This window comes from Cryptomeria japonica, chromosome 9 (assembly GCF_030272615.1).
Source record: "Cryptomeria japonica chromosome 9, Sugi_1.0, whole genome shotgun sequence".
NCBI lineage: Eukaryota > Viridiplantae > Streptophyta > Pinopsida > Cupressales > Cupressaceae > Cryptomeria > Cryptomeria japonica.
Window position 1 is genome coordinate 319,659,017 of NC_081413.1, and position 26,704 is coordinate 319,685,720.

Sequence of the window (26,704 nt, forward strand, 5' to 3'; positions counted from 1 at the left end):
TTCTATCACCTTACGCCTATCCAAGGCGATTTCACAATTTTGAACAAACTCTTGGCATTGTTCCCGAGGGCTAGACTAGCCTAATGGAATCATCGGCTCTTTTCTTTTGACATCACTTCAAGGACCGGTCGCGGACTCACTCGAAAGGACGCGAGATGCTCTGCGCGAAACTCAACAGGGCGAAGACGAAAGGCTCAAAAAAGGGAAGGGGGACCCTGTCGACAACAAGGAGCATGTGCAATGCACAACACGCACCCATTCCCGCAACTTTTTTTTATACTTGACATAATTATTTTTTTATTTTAATATATATCATGACATTTGAGATTGACTAATGGACATTGTAATATTTTTAATTTTTATAATGGTTTGGTTTATTATACAATATATGATGCTATGTGGTACTCTAAACTTAATTACTGCAGAAAATGTGTATCCATTTCTTTATTTTATATCTTTTTGTATGGAAACAAACCCATTCCACAAAAAAACAATATGACTGAACCTGCAAACTGAACCCTCAAATCCAAACCCATACTAGGACCTGTAGGCACCTAAATTCGACATAAACAGGACCAATAACCTAGTATGAAAGCATTAAAATTTTGTTTGTGTATAGACTCTCATGTGACTTCTCAATTCATCTTTAATGCTATGTAATATGGTTCTATGATGTATATGATGAATGCATATATGAATAATTGAAATTTCTATATTTTCAAATTTTTACTTGTTTTTTAATTTCCATCCCCTACTATTGTAGAAATGCATCCCACCATCTACTACCATCCTCACTCAAAAATGGTAAAACAAAGAAAACTGAAAACATCAAAGAGAGATAAAATACTTGATGATCCGTTCAGTGATCTAAATTATCGCTTATGAATATTTTGAAAACCTATTTATATCCAGCCATTAGGCATTTCTTTGCCAAGGTGCCGACACTTAACACAAGAAACTAATCAAGAATAGAAAAACAGCAAATGTAATTCCAAAAGCATAAAATTAGTAACTCCCAGAAATATGATGCTACCCACAAAGAACTTGTCCCTATAGAGCAGTTACCCATTTATTTTCCTTCACAATGTTCATAAAAAAAACTTCAGAAACCTCTCTATATGCATCCCCAACCTAGACACACAACTATTGACACCAAAGGGTACTTCATAGACACCAAGAAGCATACAATTTGGCAAATTATATAAGAAGAAGAAGCAAAGCTTCTGTTTTTAGAAAATTGGACAAATATGAGTTGGTCAAAGAATGACATCGTACATTGATTATTCGATTTGGGCACAAACTTCTTCATAAAATGAAATAAGGTCCACAAAATAATTGGCTCCCAAGCTGATTTGTCATCCTTTGTGGTGAAAGGAAAGCCTCAAAAGATGACTTTGAAAAATAACTATACATAAAAAATTTAGTACGAAGACACATTAACAGTTGAGATAATCTGCAAGGAAGATGAAGTTCTAAAAATATGTCCTTGGACATCCATATTTGCACTTCTGAATCTTCCTAGGAAACTGATGAGTCATTGCCCTTTTCCATGTAGCATAATCTCAACAAACACAGATAGATCAACAGTCATCAAGAGTGGCACCATCTTTAGAAATACAGAAACCAACGAAGGCTTGCCAACTGGAAAATGTCAATTCTATGTTCCCTGGAATTAAAGACTGCAACCCTTTTATTAAAAATTCAGGGGCTCCAACTTAATCATGTAAAGAAAACAATCAAAGTTGACCATGCGGATGGTTGATAAAAGGCCATCCAAAATTAACAGGACTAAATGCATTATTAGGCGCTTGGGACATCAACAGTGGATCTCAACTACCATCTCCAGGTATACAGAATCCACCCAGAAACTGCCACGTAAGAAAACTCTGAATGAAACTTTTCCACACGCCCCAAACAGGAATATCCATCTGAATAGCTGGCACATCCCAATTCTTCCACGTGTAAAGTTCTTCCAATGCTGTAATTGTCGCAGCACATCTTAAGGTTAAACTTTGTTGATTTAGATAGTCTGCAGATATCCAAAAGCTGTTCAACCATATTAAGTGGGCAACAGTGGATCTCAACTACCATCTCCAGGTATACAGAATCCACCCAGAAACTGCCACGTAAGAAAACTCTGAATGAAATTTTTCCACACGCCCCAAACAGGAATATCCATCTGAATAGCTGGCACATCCCAATTCTTCCACGTGTAAAGTTCTTCCAATGCTGTAATTGTCGCAGCACATCTTAAGGTTAAACTTTGTTGATTTAGATAGTCTGCAGATATCCAAAAGCTGGTCAACCATATTAAGTGGGCATCTCGGGACAAAAACTGACCAGCTAAACAAATCTCCAGATTTGTTGAAATAAAGCACTCAAGGAATTCTCTTTAGGAACAGGCTGACAATATGACCAGGGTGGAAAAGAAGACATAATGGCTACCAAATAACAACCATAGCTGGCCTACAGAATATGAAATTTCAGTGCAAAGGCAAACAAGTGATACCAAAGGGCATCCTCAAACTGCAGGCAACAACAATTGATCAACCTAAGGAAATCAACTTGGGGCCAAATCAACGAAAAATGCAACATCCAAATTTTAAACATAGTATCGAGAGAAGGGCACACACAAAACACCCAAACCAAGAACCTTTTATGATTTTACAGTGACTAGATTTGGGCCACCACACCCTCTACCTAATAGGAGTTGAATGGAAAGGTGAATGACGTGTGATATGTTATTGAAGGGCATCCCAGTAGACCAGCTAAGCTCTCTGAACGTAAAACTCCATGTACTTACTTAAGAAACTTGAATATTGTCAACTGACATAGTCATCTAATGACAGTTAAACAATTTTTCTTTATGTACTAAGCCATCGACCAAATTTATACTTTTAGTGTGTTGAAATTTGAGCCTCAGGCCCTAGACTTACAAATTTATGAATTCGCAAATCATTCCCAGACAAATCACTTCGTTTTTTGAAGTTCTACATACAGACTTGACTGATAATTTTGAAGCATGATCTGTGTTGTTTATTTTCTAGGTGAAAGCCCCAGCGCCAACCCCCATTTATCTATTCTGAAAAAATACCAATATCATGGCCATTTTTAATTCGTACTAAAATACTTTGTTAACAATAATATATAGACCCTAGGTCTGGACCATTTATGTTATAAAGTTAACTCCAGTCTCATAAAATAAAGAAGGTAGACTCAGCAGTTAGACTACACATACAACCAAAAGAAAATGCACATTCATAGACACAATATAAAATAGAATCATTCATCTCTTGTATAAATCATCAGTCTTACATATAGTCTTTCATACTGCATGCATAGATATACACATCACATTTTCTTGGGCATTAAACTTATCTCTTCTCTATTACATCAATTCTCTCTTATTTCCCCATACTGTATTTTTCCCTGCCTCTCCTAATTGCCATACATCTATGTGATTATACTGCCTTTCTAACTGTATAGGGATGTGTCCCTATGTTCAACCTTGTACAATTTCAACCAATAGGAGGTATCACAAGATGTTTTCTATTGTCGCAACATATATTTTTGATGACTTGCAGTAATCTCTGACTTGTTCTGCTCTAAAGGAGAGTAAACCCGTAAGACATAGCTTCCACTACCCTTGCAGGTTTTCACCATCAACCTCCATTAGGCCAGCCTATTGGGTTTTCAATCAAATCAATCAAGTCTTAATGTCGGCTTTGTAACCTACCAACAAACTTCATCTTAGAGTTTCCTAAAAGAAAGAGATCATTAATTGCAAAAGTTCTTAAAACATTTTTTACACTATTCTCTATCACTTCCTAACCTTCCCCATTGTAGCTAGGAAGACTCATGTTAAAGTGTTAGATTTGCAAGAATACAAAGGTTTTTAATACATATTTCTCAAAATAGTGTCTAGTCTACAAAAAGAGGCAAAGTGAAAGAGGGTGCAAAATTTTATAAATAATATAGTATATTGCCTATAGGTAAAATAGTTGAAAGCTTGAATGGAAGGCATTTTCACCAAACCTGCTAATAAATGGACTCTTACAGCATAATATATTGATAATTGTGCAAAAGATAATGATACAATAGGAATAGGACATAGACAACACAAATGTCAAATGGGGTGCATGCCATAAGACATGCCCTTGCCATTTGTGATTGATTAGCATAATTAATTTTTTTCACCCTACTGATTCTAGCATTTCTTGGCCTCTTGTGCAAAAAAATCCATTTAAGGTGATAAAATATATTAGAATCTGAAACAAATTTTAATTGACATGACTAACTAGAACATATTAGAATCTTTTATGTCATCGCCTTCAACACCTGATGTGTGCATCTTCCCTTAGAACCATTGATCTAGTCAACACAACTATTAGCTATGACTTTCCATATTTATGTTTGAATGGATGGGATGAAGAGTTTCAACCTTTTTCAATATCATCTGAAACACAACACCGTGTTTCTGGTCAATCAAACACTACATTAATAATAAACTAATGGTCTCCACAATGAATGAACCTACATGTGAGGCCATTTGATGTGAAATTTGTATGGATGATTAACATTCAATGTACTACGAAACATCGAAATAGTAGCCAAAACATGAAATGATCTAATTCTGCATTAACACAAATAGAAATATAAAATTACAACAGAAAAAGTATACCCTCAGCATCTTTTTTCATTTCATCTAGCTGCTGTCCACTTTCATTCATTGATGATTTTGCTTCAGCCTCTTGATTTTGCACCCTTTTAAGCTCCTCTTGCAATTTACTCAGCAAGGAGGTCAATTTTTGAATTGGAGCTCCAGTGTCCCGCCTCTGCTCATACTCCAGCCTGCAACAATTTTAGATGAACTCATAAAGTTCACAACTTTAAGGAGCAGAAGTTTATTTTTCACTATTTAGTAGCATAAGACAACAAACCTCCATTCTGAATGAATAAGTTACATATATGAAGCTCTTCAAATTGAACAATCTAGCAACATTCCAGACTGAAATAGTTTTGATATAGACTCACACAGTTCATAATGATAAGCAAGGAATGGAATTTTAATTTTTGCTCAAGACCCAAACCCTCCATTTTAGACCAGATTGTTATATAAATGCAAATGCTAAAATTGCAACATTTAGGTTAAGAGCTTAATAGCTATAACTTTTAGATGTACAATATGTGTGATATGAGACAAGTAAACAGTACATGCACTGAAGATGAGTACAACCAGAGAAACAAAATCTTCTAATAAAAAAGAAAACCAGCAAATGTAAAAATAAAACTAGCAATCTCCTTAACCTTAAAATTGTAAGATGCATCGCATTGTAAGACCAGAATTTTTCCTGTCCTCTGCTTAAGGGCATCTGGCTAAGTAATCAATACATTTGGGAGACACAAGTGTCGAATGTCCCTCTTTATTGACTCAAGCCAACTGGCATCGGTATATTTTATTGGCAATTGAAGATTGGTTGCCAGCTTTTGTGAAATCAATTTCTAAAAATTTATTATTGATTTGATAATTATAAGTAAAGCAAGCTTCTCTATTGTTGACAAAGTAATATTGACCATTAGGATTAACTCAGCATTAAACCTGTTCAGATTAGTTACCTGAATCTCCTAGTCTTCATATTGTGAAGTCTTGGCTTCTACGTTATTGGGTCCCTCTATTTTGCCAACCATACCCATGTGGATCTAGTACAAGTCTGGGTCCCTTACAAGTCTGCCCAAGGTGTCCAGGTGGTACCCTAGGTGTACCCGAGAGATCTCTGACATACCCATGGCTTGTGGGCCTTTAAAAGACTTCAAAACATAATTTTTTATTTTTTTTTAAAAACGAAAAAGCTTCCCAATATCATTGCTTGCGCTAAAAAGTGGATTTTAACAAGTTTGCAATTTATTTGACAAACACAACAGATTAAAAAGTGCATTTTTGTCCTCCAAGCTGCCATTGTTAGGTTTTGAAGGTTTCTTCATTTTTTTCAAAGGTGAGGGCTACAAGGGAGTTAAACCTACACCAACAGGTTAGGAATAGCTACACAAAGAAGATTTAACTATCAAAGGTGAGTAAATCTTTCTTTTTTTTTCAAGTTTTCAACTTCTTTTTGAAGATTTTTCAAGTTTCTTTCAGTAAGTTTCAAATTTTTTATGCATAATAAGGGGCTGCAATGCCATTTTTTTTAGTCGTAGTGTGTAATGTCTCCTTTTGGTGCTTAGCCAATTCGTGCATGTTCATCCAGCTTCCAAGTCTTTGAGAGGCTAGCTGGTTAGTTAGGGAAAACTCTGGCGTTCTTGGAGAATCATTTGATCAGTCTTGCATAGAAATTGTTCTCAAGTTTGAGTTTGATTGGTTAGATGGAGCCATTTGATACTTTTGGAATCAATTTTTGATCTTTTGGGTGCTCTCCAAACTTTTTTGAAGTAGGCTATTTTTAGAAAGTCGCCCAATTGCCTTTGATCATCGTCCCTGGTCTTCAACACACTTTAGTATGATCAAAATTGCAAAATTATATGATTTGATTGCTTTTTGCAACTTGGATAATTATTGAGTTATTAAATTGATATTTCACTCGAGTTGTCTAATGTTGGAAACATTAATAGTGACAACTAAGTGTAATCGCTCATTTTAACAGTGTTGAAAAGTTATTTCTATTGGACACCTTGGGAAACGGACTTTATTCATGAGAAAACATTATTATTCCTCAAAAAGGTAAAAAGTGCTCCACAAACTTATTTATTTATTTTATAAAAGGAGTTCTGGAGCAAATAAAGAAAATAGTAATATTTTATTGCGTCAAAAAGTTATAAAAGGAGGTTCAGGGCTCATTGTTTGGGTTGTTGATGAATTTGATTTGCTTCTACATTTTGGAGAGAACTTGTGTTCTTCTCAAAAACCCTCAAGGATGAAACCCTCTTGAGTTTGCTAGTTTCGGTGGTGAAAGATCCTCTCTAGCTGGTTTATGGTGGTTTCAATTCAGAAATCACATTGAAGCTTCAATGCATTAGAATATTTAATTATATTTTAGTCACCTATATTTAGTTCCTTGTTTAATGGTCATTTAGCTTTTTAGTTAATTAGCTTTTAAGCTTTATTTAGCATTTAGCTTCTTTTTTTTAATTAATTAGCTTTTAAGCTTAATTTAGCTTTTAGCTCTTTAATTTTTTACTTTAACGTTATGTTCTAATTATAGAACATCGTCTTGTAACCTCTATATATACGTGTGTATATCGTTCAATGTAATCATCCGATTACTGAATCATTCATTCAATTTATTTTTCATGGTATCAGAGCGGGTCAATGGGATTCTTTAAAGTTTGGCGAATTTTTTAATAAATATTCATGCCCTTCTTTCTGGAATATTTTCCAGATTTTTTTTAATTGTTTTTTTATAAAAAAATGATTTTGCTTTTTTGATGGTTTTTTGAGGGTTTCGAGGGTTTCTGCTTCGTGGGCGAATTTCTTTGTGCTGGGCAGCAGTTCATGTTTTTTTTTAGCGTTCTAGAAATTTTCGGGCTTGCAACTTGGAGTTTTTTTTTGCACATTGAAAATTTTCCTAGGGTTTCTGCAATTTTCGACTAGGGTTTTGACCCTTCAGTTCAAGTCGAAATTTTATTTTGCTTGCAGATTCTTGGTGGGTTTTTCGAGACCTCAACTGGGTCGTCGTCAGATTTTTCTGGGTACATCGTTTTCCGTGCCTCAATTTTTGAGCCATCGGATCTGTATTCTGTTTTTAGATTCTTGGTGGGTTTTTTGAGAGCTTTTCTGGGTTGGTCTCATATTTTTCTGTGCCTCGTTTTCCGTGCCTTGAATTTTGTGCCAGCAAATTTGCCTTGGAATTTAAAAACAGTTCACAATTTCTGCTATTTCTGTGGATGTTGGGATTTTCACTGTTTTTTTTGGGCACCATTTATGCTGTTTTAAGTTTGCATAAATTTTTTAATTTTTGAGTTTCTTCCAAACCTCGAAATTCGTGCTAGAATTCTCTCCCAGGGTTTTAGATTTTTTGTGCAACTGCTTCTATTCTGATTTTTGAATCAGATTCTTTTGTCTCATGCTTTCACTAGGTTGACCTCCTTCAACCTCCATTTTTGTGATGGCATCTTTGACTAGCATCATGTTGGAACACAAACAAAAGTTCAACAACTGTCACAACACCTGGAAACAGTGCATGTTCACGATATCTGAATATCGTTGCCTTGATCAAATTGATTTAGGCCAAACCTCGTCTTACAAGTCCCAGGGTTTTCACGATTTTTTCCTGAAAAATTGTCTGTCCGTTTTTTGATTTTTTCCATAAAAATTCATGGGAGGGTTTTCACGATTTTTTCCTCAAAAATTGTTTGCAAGGTTTATAATTTTCCCTTAAAAATTATCTCATCTGTAATCCGCAATATTCACGTAAGATTTTAGTTATCTGGGTTTTACCCTTTTTTTCCACAAAAACGATGATTTGTAACCTCAGATTTCTTGGTTTTTCGATTTTCTCCTCAAAATCGTAAATTCTCTTTTCAAGGGTTCCTATTTCAGGGTTTGATGGTTTTTTCCTCAAAATCGTGCTTTGTTGCAGTCAGTTTGGGTTTGGCTCGCACCTACCAGGGCGAACATCTGCAACCGTGGTATCTTGTAGTCAGTTTTGGAGCTGATACTCTTCTGCAAAAGGGTTTGCCGATTTTCCTCAAAATCATGGTTTCAGTTTTCAGTTTGGTTACCTAACGTTAGGTTGGATGGATTCTGGTATTCTTGGTCATTAACACTTTTCAGATCCAAGGAGGGTCTCCACTGCAGCAAAGTGTTCTTTTCATTTGTGATCAAAAGACCTGCAGTGTCTTCTGTAGGGTAGTTAGTAGATAGAATGACCATTAAGGGAGGGTATTAGAATATTTAATTATATTTTAGTCACCTATATTTAGTTCCTTGTTTAATGGTCATTTAGCTTTTTAGTTAATTAGCTTTTAAGCTTTATTTAGCATTTAGCTTTTTCTTTTTAATTAATTAGCTTTTAAGCTTAATTTAGCTTTTAGCTCTTTAATCTTCTACTTTAACATTATGTTCTAATTATAGAACATCGTCTTGTAACCTCTATATATACGCGTGTATATCGTTCAACGTAATCATCCGATTACTAAATCATTCATTCAATTTATTTTTCACAATGGAGTTTGTTTTTTCCTGCAAAGACTTTGAGGTTACTGATATATGTTGAGATTTTAGTTGTGTTTTAAAGGTTATTTTCAGAGCTTTTTGCTGGTCATACCACATTGCAGGAAGAGGCCATACAACCATGTAATGCTGATAATTTGCAATAAGGGATCAAAATCACTAAAAACAACTTGGGTTATCCTCTCCAACATTGGGCGACTCAGTTAGATCTTTTTAACAGACTGTTAGCAGCAGATAACAATTTACTGGAGCAGCTGTGGCATTGGCAGGGGTCCTCCTTGCCTAGCGAGTTTTCCCTAGGGTTTGTGATCAATTTCCAGCCCTTTGTGGGCACCTAGCACTCATATGGCAATTGCAAACACTTTCAGGTTGGGAAAAGTGTGTTTTGGGGAGTTTTGAGAATTTGGTGATTGCTGGTTGCCCAGTTCAATGCCTAGATGTTGTAGGGTATGTTAGAAATTATGTTGCAGACCTGTTTACCACTGTTTGGGAAAGTTTGATGGTGTTTGGGATGAAGTTTCAGGTGTGAAAACCTCAAGGGTGCATAGTAGGTGTGTTGTTTTTAAGTTGGGTGGCTAGCTAGGTGATGTTCGTGGCTGTCCAGCCTACAACAGTGAATCTATTGCTCATATTCAGTCCTGTAACAGTCATTGTGATCCCTGCTTTTGAAGTTATTTTGTTTGGGTTTCATATATTATCAATTTCATGTAATGATGCTTTATTTTGATTCTTGAATGTCTATCTTGCAAGAAATTTTAACAGTAGTTGAATAAATATTGAATCTCAATATCAAAAATTTTATGACAGCAATAAACACTTTGCATGTTCACTTGCTTGGTTCTTGTTGTGGTTTCACTGGCAAAAAAATTCAAAACGAAATTGGGGGTGTTCATTACATAGTGTTGTTAATTTTATTACTTTTTATTCTAGGCTCATCATACAAAATGGCTGGTAGTTCTAGTTCAGCTGCCCCAAATACAGAGATTTCATTTAAATTTGATGCATCATCACCTCTTTAGCAGCATAAAACAACGATTCAACAACTTCGTTGTGGTGGGGGTTATATTTGGTGTTGAAGCCAATGTGGAAAAGAGTATAAAAGCCTGTACTTTCAAGCGAAAGCTCACTTCTACACTTCCTTTACAGGGAATAGAATTTTGTTCTGGGCCAAATGGAAAATAATTGTCAAAACAAGAGGATGTCAAAATGGCAAGTAATAGATCAAAGGTTCTTGCACATCCTCTTGTCACAACCTGCTGGTCCACATCCTTTCATATCAATGCCACCATTACTAGCAAAGAGAATGTTTTAATTTCGCTAAAAAGAGGCTCATTGGAGAAGGCATTCAAAAAAGAAGCGAGAGAGATTGCAGATCAGAGCATTGCTTGTTGCATTTATGGCAATGGACTTACTTTGAACCTCGTTAGATCACCATATTAGCAATATATGCTGACAGCCCTTTCTAATATGCTTTTCGATTATGCTAGTCTTGGGTATTAAAAGGTGTGAACCACCTTATTGGCAAAGGAGAAAGCTTAAATAGAAGCATCATCAAAAGCAATCAAGATACATGGCCAAAAAAGGGTATGTCCATCATTTATAATGGATGCAAAGATTACAAAACTAGACCATCGATCAATGTTATAATAGTGTCCCCTGAAGGGGCAATGTTTTTAAAGGCAATGGAATGTGTATGGCAAGTGAAAGATGCAACTTTCATTTCCAGTATCCTCATAGAATCCATTGAAATGGTGGACCTTGAATATTTTGTACGAATCATGAGATACAACGCTAAAGATTGTAGGGCAGTTGGTTTTGTAGTGGAGGGTACATATCGTCACATTTTTTGGTCACCATATGTAGTCCACTCGCTGAATTTGATATTGCAAAAGATTGACAAACAAATTGAATGGATCAAATAAATCTACACAAAGGCTAAGGATATTCAAATGTTTGTAACTAATCATCATATGTTACAAGGCATCTTTAGGGCCTTCTCCAAGTTCATATTTGTTAAGGTAATTTAAGTTTTATTTTTTTATATAGCTTTTAATTTTTTAATTTTTATTTTTTATAGTTGATATGTGACGTTTTTTACACCATTTTAGGTTGTCAAAACTCAATTTGCATCTCACACAATCATCTTAAGACAACTTGTGAAGGTGCGAGAGGCATTGAGTTCTATGGTCATCAACAACATATGGACTGTATGGCAGCAATCAAGCACGAAAAGAGCCCAAAAAGTACAAATGTTGATCCTAGATGATGAGTGGTGGGCTTGTGTGGAATATGTTTCAAATTTCACTTAGCTATTATCAATATCATAAGGTGTGGTGATGCTAATTGACCATGTTTGTGTGAAATTTATGATGGCATGGACCCCATGGTGAAGATAATAAGAAATAATATAGATGCCAAAGAACATAACCCAACGAAAACATTTTTCAAAATTGTGCAAAAGATTATCGTTGACCGTTGGAACAAGATGACCACCCCCTTACATCTCTTAGCATTTGCTTTGTTGCCAAAGTATTATATCAAACAAATAATTTCATTGCCAATGAGGGTGCCACCATATAGGGATGAGGAGTTTGCTAATGGTTACAAGGCTGCTTTTAGAAAGATATTTTGAGATGAAGATATCCAAAGTATTGTTTTTAGTGAGTTTGACCACTTCATATCTTCAAGAAATCATGATGTTATTAAAGTAATATTAAAGTATTTAGCTTATAATGGTCATTTAAGTCGTTTAGTTAGTTTTTAGCAATGTTCCACAGGGACGCGCTCCCTCCACCCCGAAAAACATGGTGTTTACAAGACAGGGGGATGCCTGCAAGATGTTTCTCCACCAAACACTCCACCGTTTCCACTAGGTTTGCACGTCTCTGAGACATTTCAATGCAGGGATAGCCATGACAAGACGTTGGAACGTCCCCAAGATGCCCAGACGTTCCCTCATGTGTCACTTGCATTGAAACGTCTCAAGCCATGCAAACCTGGCAAAAATATTTCGCAAACGGTAGAGAGTGCGTGGTGGAGGCGGAGGTATGACAGAGAAATGTCTTGCAAGCATCCCCTTGACCCAGAAACGTCATGTTTTTTGAGGGGGACATGTCCCCGTGGAACACTAGTTACTTTAATATGCTTTCTATTTTCTTTCAATAAATCACATGGAAAATATTGTAAATACTTATAGAGAAGAGCGCCTTATGCACTTATATTTTTACTAGAAAAGTAATGTTTATGCCTATTTTATGTTGAAATTATTGTTCAAGCATTTGTGTGGTCTTGTGTATGACTTATTTAAGTAAATCAAATAGGAAGCTACAATGGTTGTAAAATACATCATGTAAGTTTCTGATAAAGTTTCTAAAAAGGGTTGGTATTTAGCTCCCCCGTTCCTAAACTTCTTAATACCGCTGATTAGAACACCTTTGAATCTGCTATACTCAATTGTGCCCTCATACATCGAGTCTTAGTTACTAGTCCCAATACGAGGGCAAGTACAGGTTTGGGTACACAAATATGGAAAAAAAAATTCCCTTGGGTATGGGATGCTTTCATGTATATGTATATCGCAAAGAAGATTGGGAATATATAAATGAGAAATTGTGATCCAAAATCTGGAAAAGAGTACAACTAATCAAGAATCTCTGTCCAAAGTGTCTAGAGGGTAGGAATGAGAACTCCCTTCCTTGGAGACAGAATGAAAAGAATAATAAGGATTGAATCAATGGAAAGCAAAGTAAGGATGATTAAGCATGGAGCAAAAGCTAAAGGTGGGATGGATCACATGCGATTATAAGGAGGAGACAGTTTCAGAACAAATCAGAAAATTGGTTTGCATTGGTTCCACAGCCACAAACAAGGCAATCAAACAAGTGGTGGGACCACGACTATTCGCTAAAGGGTCATCCCCATGAAAATCTAATAGTTGAAGCATTCCTTACAAATTTCATTGACTTCTTGGGTAAAAAGATGTGAGGGAAGCAAGCCGTTGTTAACTACATACAAAAGAACTTCCACAAATGGATGAGCAAGTGCCTAAAGGATGAGGTGATTAGGGATGTGGTTGATGTGGCCTCTTTGAGGGATAACAATCGAATGAGAAAAAGCTTGCACCACATCAAAGAAGGGTAATCATAGGTAACTTGGATGACTTCAGGAAGTACGTGAAAGACAGCCCCAACATTCTTAATGAGAAACAAGAAGAATCATTTAGAGAGTTGTAGGGTGGTTTCCTGTTCCTTTTGCATATGTATATTGTATATAGACACATGTTTATGTATGCACGCGCGCGCGCACACACACACACACACACACATATATATGTGGATGCATATTGTATATACGCATACATATATGTATATTATGTGTTTGTATATATGCATATGCATATGCATATGTATATGTAAATGTAAATGTATATGTGTGTGTATGTGTATGTGTATGTGTATGTGTATGTGTACGTGCACGTGTATGTGTATATATTTATATTAATGAAACATGGATAAATAATGATATCTTGCGAACAATGCACCAGAATAATTAATAATGCATGAACCATTATTTCAGTTTGCCAAAGGTCTGCCCCAAGCACCCTGGGTACCCTATGGGTCCTTCTCCTTCACAAAAGAGCCACAAGGTACCCACAAAATGACTTGGGGTGCCTAAGGTAGAGCCTGGGCAAACCCATGCTATACCAGAATCGAACAGATACCCAAACTGAAAAAAAAAGTAAAAACTAATATGAGGGGCAATACTGCAAAACCTGATAATGTAGCATTGAGTAGTGACTCATGTATTCTTACCAATTGAATATATGTATGCCATAGACAACAGTGTCCCACTAAATTATGTAATACTTGGACAAATAAAATATAAAAATTTATTACGAAATGTAGAATCTAGCAATTTAGAATTATTTGGAAACTGTGCAGTAGTTTTAATTTAAATTATTTTGCTTATTATTAATTTTATATTATCATGTTCTTAGTAGCAAAAAATTGTGACTCATGAGTAATAACAAGTTATTTTTGCTATAACACAACAGTGAGCTATTGCTGAATTTTCAGCAAAAACTCACCAAAAACTTGTAAATTCAGGAGACAAACTCAATCATGCCCTGTAATATGTATCATACCTGAGCAAAAAAGTACCAAATTTTGTCTAACAGATATGAAAATGAAAGATTATTTGCTAAGTTACCGGTTCCGGTTCGGATTCGGGTTCGGATTCGGGTACGGGTTCGCGGATTTGGCAAAAAAAAAAAAAATTTGGGTACGGGTACGGGTTCGTCCGTACATATATATATATATTTTAATTTTTTTTAATATATATATATATGTTCAAACTTCAAACATCAAAATTATATATGTTCACAGTTCAAACATACAAATATGAAACATCAAACATACAATGTAACTTTCCCATACAATGATAGATAGACGATAACAAATAAATCATAAATCAATAAATCATAAATCCATAATTGCCAATGCCAATAAATATTCTGATATTGATATATCATAAATCATAAATGTAATATCATATTCATAATTTGCAAAAAAGATAATATTCAAGTTTCAAGTTTCAAAATGTAATTAGAAGATTAAAAATATTGTTTTAATGGGGCGGATTAGGGTTTAGATGTAATTAGAAGATTAAAAATATTGTTTTTTTATTGTTTTTAAATGCTTGCTAACCCGTGGGCCCCGTTTTTGGGAACCCACGGGCTTGGGTTCACCCGGGTCCTCCTGGGTTCGCCCTGGGTCCCACCTGGGTCCTGCCCAGGCGGCTGGTTTCCCTGTGGGTCCTGTTTTATTGTTTTTAAATGCTTGCTAACCCGTGGGCCCCGTTTTTGGGAACCCACGGGCTTGGGTTCACCCGGGTCCTCCTGGGTTCGCCCTGGGTCCCACCCGGGTCCTGCCCAGGCGGCTGGGTTCCCTGTGGGTCTTGCATGGCAGGACCCACAGGGAAACCAGCCGCCTGGGCAGGACCCAGGTGGGACCCAGAGCGAACCGGACCAGGACCAGGACCGGGCACGGACCAGGACCAGGACCCAGCCAAAATAGGGGAGAACCGGTATCTGAGATTATTTGTGCAGGGACGTAAATTTCAGATTGTATGGTTCTTGGTATTTTCAAGTGCAATGAGTAGGAATTGTTTCAGATATTTTTGTCAGAAGGCTGATTCAAGATTTCCCAAATTTGTATATCCAGAACTTGTTGCAGGGTTGGAAAAGTTAATAAAGTATCAACTAACATTCATGAGATAAGGGAGGGTTCTAACAATAACAAGTTCATTATTAAATGAAGCTGCTGAAATAATAGTTTATACAGATATAATTCTGAGCAACCTGAAACCAAAATCTACAGTAACAAACTGATTGCAGACTTGAACCATTAAATAGCTGACCTTAATCAAAGGTACAGAATTATGGAAAGCTTCAGAGATCAAAATTTATGCATGTATAATCACATGGTGTCTTCCAGCAATGCTACGAACCCCATACTCCTTCAAGATTGCTGTCCCAAAATACTCAATCTGCATTTGTCTTCACCAAATGTTGACTGTTTCCAAGTTGAAATCTCACACGTGATCTCAATACAACTCAGGTTGGACTATGTTTGACTTTGACAGCAAATACCCTCAGTGAACTCAAATACCATCTCAATACATCAGCAGGTATCATAAAATGATTGCTGGAGTACCATAATATTCTGAATAGCTGGGAGCTCTACATATCCATCGATAAACACTTCATCTGCTGGAAGTGTAAAGCAAATAGCTATGTCTTGATCTGCAACATTCCCATGCCTCTGGTGAAAGGTGAAAGGTGAGAATGACTTCAGGAGTTCCACACGACCCCAAAACCTCCTCACGCCAACAACAAGAGTCTTCACAAAGCCATGAGCAGGAGCAGAAATGCTATGGAACTGTAGGGGGCCCTCTACCAAGCTTGAGCCTTAGGAAAATATGATTCTGCTTATATCATTTTCCTCACATAGCAATACTCAAAGAAAACTCCTCATACAAGATCACCCAACTTGAAAGGTAAACCCACGTGAAGCTCAGCAAGTATATTTACGCCAACAAAGAAGGTATTGCACCATCGAAAGAAGCTCCCATGCTGTATTATGGGCCACAACCAGGAAAGAGCACCCCTGAATTAATAAAGAAGATTCACTCCCGCAAGTAAAGTCACTCCCAGATTCCACTAAGTAAATAATATGATGAAACGGCAAGAGTATTTGCTTCAAATACAAATTTTATTCTTCATTAAATTCTCGGTATTTGACTAGTCAATAAACCCAATCTTCTTTTCCTTCAAATCGTGCCGAGGAATGATAATCTTCAATTTTATAAAAAATCAGCAATGAATAGACCTTTACACTCCTTTCAGATATAATTAACTCGTATCTTTATTTTTCAGCAATTAATTATTATTTTGCAAATTGGATAAATATTTCTGATATAAATCCTTCTTCTGAAGATTTGACCTTTCTACATAAATATCTCTGAAATTTGTCTTTGAAGAAGACCTCACAAATTTTGTTGTTGAAGCCCAAATGTGAATCCAAAAGCAAATCCACCTCCAATATGAATTGGTTTCTTGTCCAATTCCCCAAAGAAATCTCAAAGTTTTTCATCCTCAGATTTCTTAACTGAAAGGCAGATGCTCTAAAGCTCTCCAAGAAAATAATAAAACCAAGCACATCCAAATAACTCCCTCAATCCCTCTTTTACAATCTTTCCTGGAAATTTTTGAAAAGAATATAATTTAATCCATTTTAATAATAAAGTGACCTTTAATGGGTTGGGAGCCTGGATCGGTTAGTGAGAGATTCCTATGGTACGCATGAGGTCACCAGGTTCAGTCTCCCGCCAGCCCACAAGGTACCGGAGGACGTGACATGCCAGCGCCACTGGTCATTTTAAAAAGTTTACCAAGCAGCGCACTGCAGATTATAGGGGGTCTACCTAATTCCTGAAATCTAAAAAATAAAATAAAAAAAACTAGTGTGACATTTAATAAATTCTTTGTTGACATAAAAGTCACTTCAATGAACTCATTATAATTAAAATTAGTTGCCTTATAATATATTTATTTTTTGACAACCTAATTTTAATCATTTAATTATTTTCATAGGTCAAACAAAAAGGGGACATTACATGCCCACAAAAAGGTTATTCAGTAAAAAGAAAATCCTTATTTCTCATTAATTTCACATCAATTTTGTAAGCATTTGAGCTTCACTTCAATCCTATTGGGAGCTCTGCCATAAACCCCCACAAGGGGCATTGCCCCTTCAGCCTGCTAGCACCTACCACCAACAATCCCCCATTCTGGTTTTGAACATAATAAGTAAAACATATTTTTGACCCATGTGAAATTTGTAAAATACTTATATGTACATTAATTTACAATCATATGACTCTATGATGTGAACTAAACTTGTTTTTAATCCATAAATTACGATAAACATCATAGTTGGCAAACTCAGACTCAGTAAACCCAAAATTTGTGACTCGGCAAAATACTCCACAACTTGAAAAATTTGCTTAAATTTCATTGAAATTTTTTTTGCAAAATTTAATAAAAAATATACCCGATGATTACAAAAGTGTTTTCTATTAAATTTGATTCATTTGAATACAAATTGAGTACAAAATTGCATCATCATGCAAAATCCAGATATAAAATTCGACTGGCAACTATTATGAATTTATAATGATTGCCATTGAAAATCATCATAATTCATAAATTGCATAATACAAATTTTATATCTTCCTCTTCCCCAGCCTGAAAACTTGGGAAGAGGTTCTAATGCTTGCACTTCATTCAGCTCCTCACTCGACATTAAAGGTTGTGTTTGTGGCTCTAACTCAACCAAATCAATGACCTCTGATTTGTTGTCTACCTTTCTTGTGCAAAGCTGAAGGTTGCCTTGTATTTTATAATAATAATGGCATTTGAATCTTTGATACTTCACCATAAATCAATGATATTATGATAGTGATAATGATAATTGTCTAAGTTGTTGATTCTAGTCTCCACTCCTAAAACCCCTCATTGTAATCAAATTTCTTATATAAAAAGAGATCCCAATAACCACTAGGGGTCAAGGAGTGTAGACTCCAGTGGCGTTGGGAGGCACATTTTTGTGAAGAATATTTGCTCTCCAAGTGCTATGTGAGGAAGTGTGAAGAGGGTTCATGCATTTATAGGGCAAAATCGTAACTTTTTTTACAATTTTTTCTGGTTTTTTCCTTTTTTTTTTCCTTGTTTTGCATTTTTAATGCATTTGGTGAGTTTTGTTAAACTCACCAAAAACTCAACTTGTTTAACTAGAGAGATAACTTGGCAAGTAATCACCGAGTTTGCTAACTATGGGTAAAACTACTTAAGACCTTTGTAAATTCAGTTTTATCAATGTTTTAAGATTGTTTCACATATTTATGTATTTATTGGTATTTGGAAAACTTTAAAAGTTTTTTGCCAACTTTGAGCTTTGAAAAAATTTAGGTCTACAGAGTTATCGCAGAGTCTGAGTTTTCAACTATAATAATATTTGAGCTATCCTTATCCCACTTAACTTATGTACATATTAAAAGACCCGTACCATGAAGCATTGAAAGGGGTGAACAAACACATGGGGTGTGAATGAGTTCACCAAATAAGAAAATGGCTCAACACAAAGACATATTGGGACAAGCAGGACCTTAGAATTACAATCATTGCAGAAAATGCTTTACAATGTGAGTATGCATGCCAATTTCAAGACTATAGTTATTGGGTTTCTGTCAACAACATTTATCAGTTCCAATCACATAATCACTTGAGGTCTTAAATAAGTGGCATGGCAAATGTATTAATCGGCTGATGTGCACTTTTATTCAAAATTAATGTTATCTATTCAAATGTTATTAAAAATTGAGTCAAAAGGTGAAATGTAAATTTGAAATTCAAACATAGAATAGTGCAAAGTAAATGGTGTTAAGGCATGCTTGTGTAAAACCTTGCTAAACAGAAGCATGGCATTCAATAAGAAGAACCTTGACCTACAAAAAAAAGCATTCAAGTGCGCATGGGACCTCATTGATGAAAATGGTTTTATTTGAACACACAATTTTGCTAATCTTTAAATGCACATGTAAAGATATGGTGTGGCATGCAATCCCATACTTTATTACATCTGACAACTTGGTAATTTTCTGGAAAGTTCGAAAAGGAGAAAGAAAGCACACATCTTGTCTTTTATTCATTATTTCCACCATAATTTGCAAACTCGGTGACTTTATGTTCAGCTCAAGAGTTTTTCAGGCGAGTAACTCACCAAAGACTCATGTACCGCGCCCTTCAAACAAACAAGTTTTTTTCTGTTTGGGGAGTACTTCACCAGAGACTTGTGTGCTGTCTTGCAGAAAAATCACAAACTTGCTGGAAGCTTGGAAGTTTCTTGAGAGGTTTCTTGCAGACTGAGACACCAATGAAACTGCAGAGCCCTTGATAGAACCCTTGTTTTAGTGATCTTTTCTTATTTTCATCTTCAGCAATTAGGATGTCAGTGATTTGAATTGATTATCGAGTGATTAACAAGATTTATCCACAGTTAATTGATAGTCATAAAATTATGAAAAGTAGCATCCACCATGAAGGTCCTTGTAGCCTCAAAAGACTAAATTTGGGCCTAGTGGTGCTGCTCTATATTCCCCGGGAGGCTCCTCTCACCCCCACACCCCAGCTTTACTTTTACAAAATAAAGCATAAAAATTGTTTTGGGATGCCCCAGATTGAAGAACAGAGATTTTCTATTGATTTGAATTGAAATAACAAAAATAGTGTCTTCCCTGTATTTTATTTTTTTATGAATTCAGTGGCAGTTTTTAGTCTCCTGGTTTGATGCAGGAGTAAACAAGGTGTAAGAGCAATCTTGCATCTCCCAAAACTATTGTTTCTTTCTTAATAAGGGCTAAATATGGCAGGGTTACTATTCTTCATGAGTTTTCAATCGTGCATACATGAACCTAAAAACTGACCCCAATGAGCAAAAAGGGAAAATGTAATGACTTGTGAAATAATCATGTCAACATCCAGTATTGTTTGGGAGATATTTATGTTTCAAGGTTTGAAAACGTTATAAAATATTCAACTTGAATTTCAAACCTCTAAATGATAGAATGGGACTTGGATCAAGGTCTAATCAAATGATGATATGGAAAAAGCATGGTGTAGATCTCATCGAGATCTAAAGTTTTAAAAAAAACTAGGCTCAATCAGGTTCAAGAATCAAAATTTATGGCCTCCGGAAGTTGTGCTACTTTAGGGAGTAAAATCAAAAAATTTCAAAATACTCCAATGGAGGTCAAAACTCATTTTGGGCATATTCCGAGGCAAGAGAAAGGAGAGAAAAGTGATTGGTCACAAAACAAAGAGGTGACACCTTCCTGAAGATTGTAGGGCGGTTGTACTCTCCAGGATAAAAAGGGCAGATAGGAGTTACACATGACAGTTCTAGTCATGCGCATGGTGGCTGTAGCTTGCAGATCTATGTAATGAGAAAGCCCGTCTAGCTGTAGATGTTATTTTTTGAAATGTTGTAATTTCCTTTCATTGAGATGATCGAAAGCAAGTGTTTTTTCTTGCATTTTTATGTTTCTTTCTCTGTTGTTGTTGCATGTTTGGGTTTGTAAGGGAAGTACCCTTCATCAAGTGGTATCTGTTGTCACAAAAGTTTGCACCCTTGCTACGCTAACAACTCAGAAACCCTGTGAAACATGGAAACAACCCCGAAGTTCGAAAATGTTATAAAATGTTCATATGGAATTTCGGACCTTTAATTGATCAAATGGGACTTCGATGAAGGTCTAATCAAATGATCACCTAGGAAAAGCATGGTGTAGATCTCTTCAAGATCTTTAGTTTAAAAAATAATTGGGCTTAATTGAGTTCCCTGATCAAAAGTTATGGCCTTCAAAAGTTGCACTGCTTTAGGGAGAAAAAACAAAATAAATTCAAAATACTCTAGTGGATGTCAAAACCCATTTTGGGCATATATTCCAAGGCAAGAGAAAGGAAAGAAAAGTGGTTGGTCACAAAACGGAGAGGTGACACCTTCCAAAATATTGTAAGGGGGTTATAGTCCCCAAGATTAAAAGGGCAAATAGGGGTTACATAGGACAGTTCCAATCGTGTAGATAGTGGTCCTGGCTTGCAGATCAATATAATGAGAAAGCCCATGTGGTTGTAGATGTTATTTTTTAAAATGTGTAATTTCCTTTCATTGAGATAAAAGAAAGAAAGTGTTTCTTTCTTGCATTTTTCTGTTTCTTCGTCTGTTGTTGTTGTGTGTTTGGGTTTAAAAGGGAAGTACCCTTCATCATGCTTAAATCCCAAGTAATCGAGTTCCATTTATAGATTTGGTTTTTTGACTCAATCCTGATTAAGAGTAAAGCTACTATGACCAAAATAGACTTACTTTCTCTCTAAATTCATTTTTAAATGTGTCACATGCATTAATTTATCTTATTTTGTATATTCAAGTAAAAATAATTATTTCTGAGACTTTGCCTAGTCGCAAGTCCAAGTTAAAATTCTGGGCTGCAAGTTTTTGGTCCAGTCCGATTTTTCAAACTATAATTTCGACAACAAAGGGAGCTGAAAAAAATGAGCCAAAAACACTACTTTTATTAACTTCATGTTTTGGGGATTACAAAAATAGCACTTTTTATGTTTTAAGAAGAAGAAAACAGGGCTCAAAATGTTTCATGGAGTTAGCAGCAATCTACTGAGGATTCTAAACCAATAGTCCCTTGATTCATTTCTATTCAATCCAATTAATGTAATAATTACAATTTATTAACCCTATTTTGTTGTGGTCATATTCACATGCAATTCTCTCGTTTATTTTTGTTCCAAGTTTGATTGATAAGAATTTTGTTAAGGCTCATACTCTTGATTTTTCTGTATCTTTTTCCCATTTATTTTGCTTTATCTTTTTCCCATTTATGTATATGAGGATAAGTGAGGTAGGAGTAAAAGTGAGGCTACAAATTCTCAAACCAACATATTATGCAATGATTGCAAAATAACCAGTTCACCACAGGCGAGAAATTTTCATGCTACAAGAAGCACATGCAGGTATGTTGATGCTGTTTCTTTCTGTATCATTGTTGTGATTGTGCTCAGATGAAGGAGTCATTATACAAATACCTTACTATAGCATTTGCTTGCTCTCTTCAAAACTGACTCCCTATAGAAGTTTTGATGACCAAGTCCCATGTCCCCTGTTTCAAACTGCCATTCAGACCTATGTATGTGTGCATATTGCTTCTTCCTATTTGCACTTATTTGCAAACTTTCCTTCAGTATGGAAAATATGAATCTGCCCCTCTTGGAAATTGTTAATTATTGTTAAAACTTGCCTTCTTTGCTACCCAATTTTTATATAATTAAGATTCACAATCATACCATGCCTTAAATGAACCAAGGGACAAACTATTAGTTGGGTGATATATTGAATTATACCATTATTATTTTAAATGCAACCATTTCACCAAATTAATAAGGGCAAGAATTTATTTAATACATGTATCTGCACATATATTTGTCTCAAGTTCTAAGAGGAAATTACCGTTGAGCCCTCATACACTAATAAATACTCTTAAAATTCATTTTTAGATCTCAAGATCATAGATTATAGTTTGAATAGATCTTCAGCACAGGAGCTGCATTCCATGGTTGGTGTCTAAAATGCACCAAATACAAAGTATCAAATGCACAATAAGGTTAAAAACTCCGCTTTCACAAGCATAAAGAATACATTTATCATTGACCTAATGAGACAAAAATAACACTTTTGAAACTTAAATAAGGCTAAGGGAAAACAACACTCACCTGAGGAAACAAAGAGCCAAGGAAAGGAGAAATGAAATATATGATAACAATCTTTAATGCATTGGCTGAATAGCCCATTCCAAGCATTGAAAAGACACTCATGAGCCATTGAAATAACATTTTAACAGCAAAATTCTCTCAAATTCTATGACAAAGTTTTAACTGTTTTTTCTCTACCTTACTTGTGCTAAAATCAGTAGCATTAATGGAAAATCATTAATCAATCAAAAGCATGAGATAATGACATTAACTCTCTGATCTTGGAGGACTCCCCTGCCCTTTGTCAGATTCAGTGACAAGTCTCTAATCTTGGAGGACTCCCTTGCCCTTTGTCAGCAATGGGGGTATCATGTTGATAGAAACATTGAGTCAGTGAGATCTCTATCAGTGAGATTTTGTTTTGAAAAATTACTAGAACAAACAATTGCTATGTGTTTAATAACATGTGATGCAATAATATCCATAAACTGTTGCAGCACTAGCAATTTAGAAACTACAGTACATTAACATAAATAACACAAAATGTTTCAACTCAAATAATCTTCACCAATGGCAGACCAAAATGAATGGTGCATGAAACAATCGATGCATCCCACAACCATGCACTTCAAAATGGCCTTCACAAAGTGTGTTTAGCCAGACCCGAGTGAATAAGTTAGAGAGATCAGATAAGTTAATTTCTATGAACTTTCCAATCCTCCAATCCACATGTCACCCATAATACATATGATCACATAGAGTGAAGCTTGCAAGAATTAGGCATCAAGGACACTTTCAATGCTACAAATTAAGAAAGCTGATTTAGTAATTGGAATGCGTTCAAGATTACTATAATGATGTAACATCACAGACTATGATTTGCATGCAAATGTGTTTCAGGAGAAAGTGTCTCAAGGAAAAGAAGACGAATAAATATTAGGATGTCAGAATACATACTGATACTTCAGTTTTGCCATCTGACTGCGCAGCTGAAGCTGCCGTTCAGAAATTTCTTGTGCTTCCCTTAATTGGGTTTCCTCGTACTCACGAATATTTGCCACGCCCACCGACTGACTGAAATCTTTATAGATTCTGTCCACTATCTCATTGATTCTGTTCTCAATCTTCAGAATGTTTTTGCTTCTGCTTGAAATAAGTTCTTTCAACTGCATGATCCCAGAAAAGATTGTATAATTGGAACCACATGTTCCTAATGTTTGAACCATTCAAAGTTCAGACTAAGGTAGCATGGATTTCTACCTTTTCAAGCTCTGGCTTCACCCGGTCCGTCTCAGCTCTGATATTCTCCCTCTCCTGCTGCAGTTTTACTATCTTATCTTCGATAGTTTTCTGTCACAGAAATGTATATTTATTTATTTAGATTTTAGTAAATAAAGCAGATGCAATTTGCATACACACTTGTCAAATTCACAAAGTAAATTATCAAATTGTATGTCAAAAAATAAGCAAAACTTTGTACGGAAATAAACATGCCAAACCAATGCCTCAATATGATGTTATCACCATATTGAAATGAATCGGTGATGTCTAAACCAGTAATTTCTCAAAACAAATATTGTAGCCAGGATAAGTAACCTAAAATATTATTAACAGCAGTTTGCAGAAATGAATCAATAGAAGTTTAATTTTCAAAGATGTGTCCATCACAGTAGAAAGCATAATAATTAATAAAATATGCCCACATCAAACTGTGATTTGCTTTAAATGAGATGCAACTCGCATGTCTTCCAGTACAGTGGTAAGAAAAATCTAAGTAGAGTGTATTATTGCTAATTGTTCTACAGCTCACTCAAAAGAAACAAAGAATGTTATTAGTGTCCAAAACTAAAGTCTATGATCACATGAAATAGAAAGAAAAAACTACATTTTTTCTTAAACAATACAGACATCATTAGACAAGCAGAATACTCAATATCTGAACATAACGTCAAGATCCAAAAGTATCCTCAAAGCGATAGGAATCTTTTGGGTGCCAGAGTGACATGAAAGCCAAGAAGCTCTACATTTTCGTGGTGAAAACATTGTAAGAGGATAATAACTTATTTCTTCTGCTGTATCACAGACCTTATTGTTCTTTGAACTATAAGCCTATGCTACCAGAAGTTATGTTAATTTCTGAATGAAAATTGCAATTTTAATTTTTCTGGTACTTAACAGGGTGATTGGTTCATGTCAAATTTATCAAACTTTTTCTTGGCAGACAAAACTCTATTGCTCTTTAAAGTGTGACCTTGTTGAATCTTTTAAGTGATTAATTTTCTCTCTCTTTCCTTTTACCTTTGCCCTCAGTTAGGCATTGGTTCTTGCCATTAAGTTTTGATGTCATGTGTGGGGTTTGAAATTGATCCTCCAGTGCCAAACCTTCCGCAAGGATTGCTGGTGGCAAAACAACCACATCCTCCACTCTTGCTTCTTGATTTCATTTTAGTATCATATCTAACTGTTGAATTGCAGAAATCATCTACAGAATTTTTGCTGCACATTGTTGTTCAAATTGAGTACAAATAGCATGTGTGCTACCTTGGACTTTCTTTGCCAGCTTGGAGAGTTGTGAGTGTGCTTGAAGATTTTGTGTCTACATTTTTCATCTACTGCTAATCGATGCAAATATCGAGAATAATCTTTGAATTTGTGGGTGCAGAGGAAGATGGCCTAATTTGTCAAAACCCAAGTATGACTTCCAAACATTCATATAAATGCAATTTCACTTTATTAAACCTTTCAAAGTATACATAGATGGATAGAAACTAATGAAACAACAAAGGAGAGCTCTTTAGTCAATTACAATTATAACCTTCATATTTCTTCCAAACTTTTAGGAGAATAATTGACACTGTAACATTCAACTAATTTTTTAGCATACTTTCCCTAAGTGTTTTCTTCAAGAATAGGTGATCTTCGCTACATAGACTACTAGATTAGCTAATTTAAATATTTAGATAAAACAAGGTGGCATTAGAGAAATGACAATGACCTACAATTGGTTGCATATCTTCCTTCCAGAACCTGAAACCAGTGCCTGTAGCCAGACATTTTTTTCTTTCATTTTCATACTCAGAAGTGCACCTACATTTCCCCAGCAAAACTCCAGAAGAGCTGTTGAATTTGAAGGTCCATTTTATCAAAATATCTCCATTCCCCATGTTGCTAACACTTTCAAAGCTCATTTGAGTCGGTTGAACACATTGGTGCCTGTCACAACAACTCAAGCTTCTTCAACTGTTGCAAATGACTTTTTGCAACAAAAATTTTGTCGTTATTGACTCTGAAGCAACTATGTAATTGTTGCAAAAGACTTTATGTAGCACCTGTGTAATTATTACAACTTGCAAGTGATTTTATACAACACTTTGGTAAGTATTGCAAATGACTTTTAGTAGCAACTATGACTGTAGTGAGGTGACTTCCTGTAACAACTATGTTGTTTCTACAGAATAGGAAAATCTAAACATGCTACAGGAAAAAATTTGATGTTGTAGAAAAGAAAACTTCAGGTTGATTTGGTATTGCTACAAAACAAAACACTACAGGCAGCTACAAAACCCTTACAGAACATACAAGAAGCTATAGATCTTACCTTTAACAGCCACAAAACATGACACAATATGAACAAATCATTTCTCATCTCTCCAAGAGTT

General features: G+C 35.5%; 1 protein-coding gene across 1 annotated transcript in view; it reads right to left on the reverse strand.

The window, feature by feature from the left end:
* The window catches only part of LOC131029750 (structural maintenance of chromosomes protein 1), a 238,497-nt gene that overhangs the window by 34,031 nt on the left and 177,762 nt on the right, over positions 1–26,704 (reverse strand). Inside the window, exons 11-13 of the mRNA XM_059211024.1 lie at positions 24,306–24,395; positions 24,003–24,211; positions 4,682–4,851 (exon numbers count right to left, since the gene is read on the reverse strand). Coding sequence (XP_059067007.1) covers positions 4,682–4,851; positions 24,003–24,211; positions 24,306–24,395 — 469 coding nt within the window. The remainder of the gene's footprint in view (positions 1–4,681; positions 4,852–24,002; positions 24,212–24,305; positions 24,396–26,704) is intronic.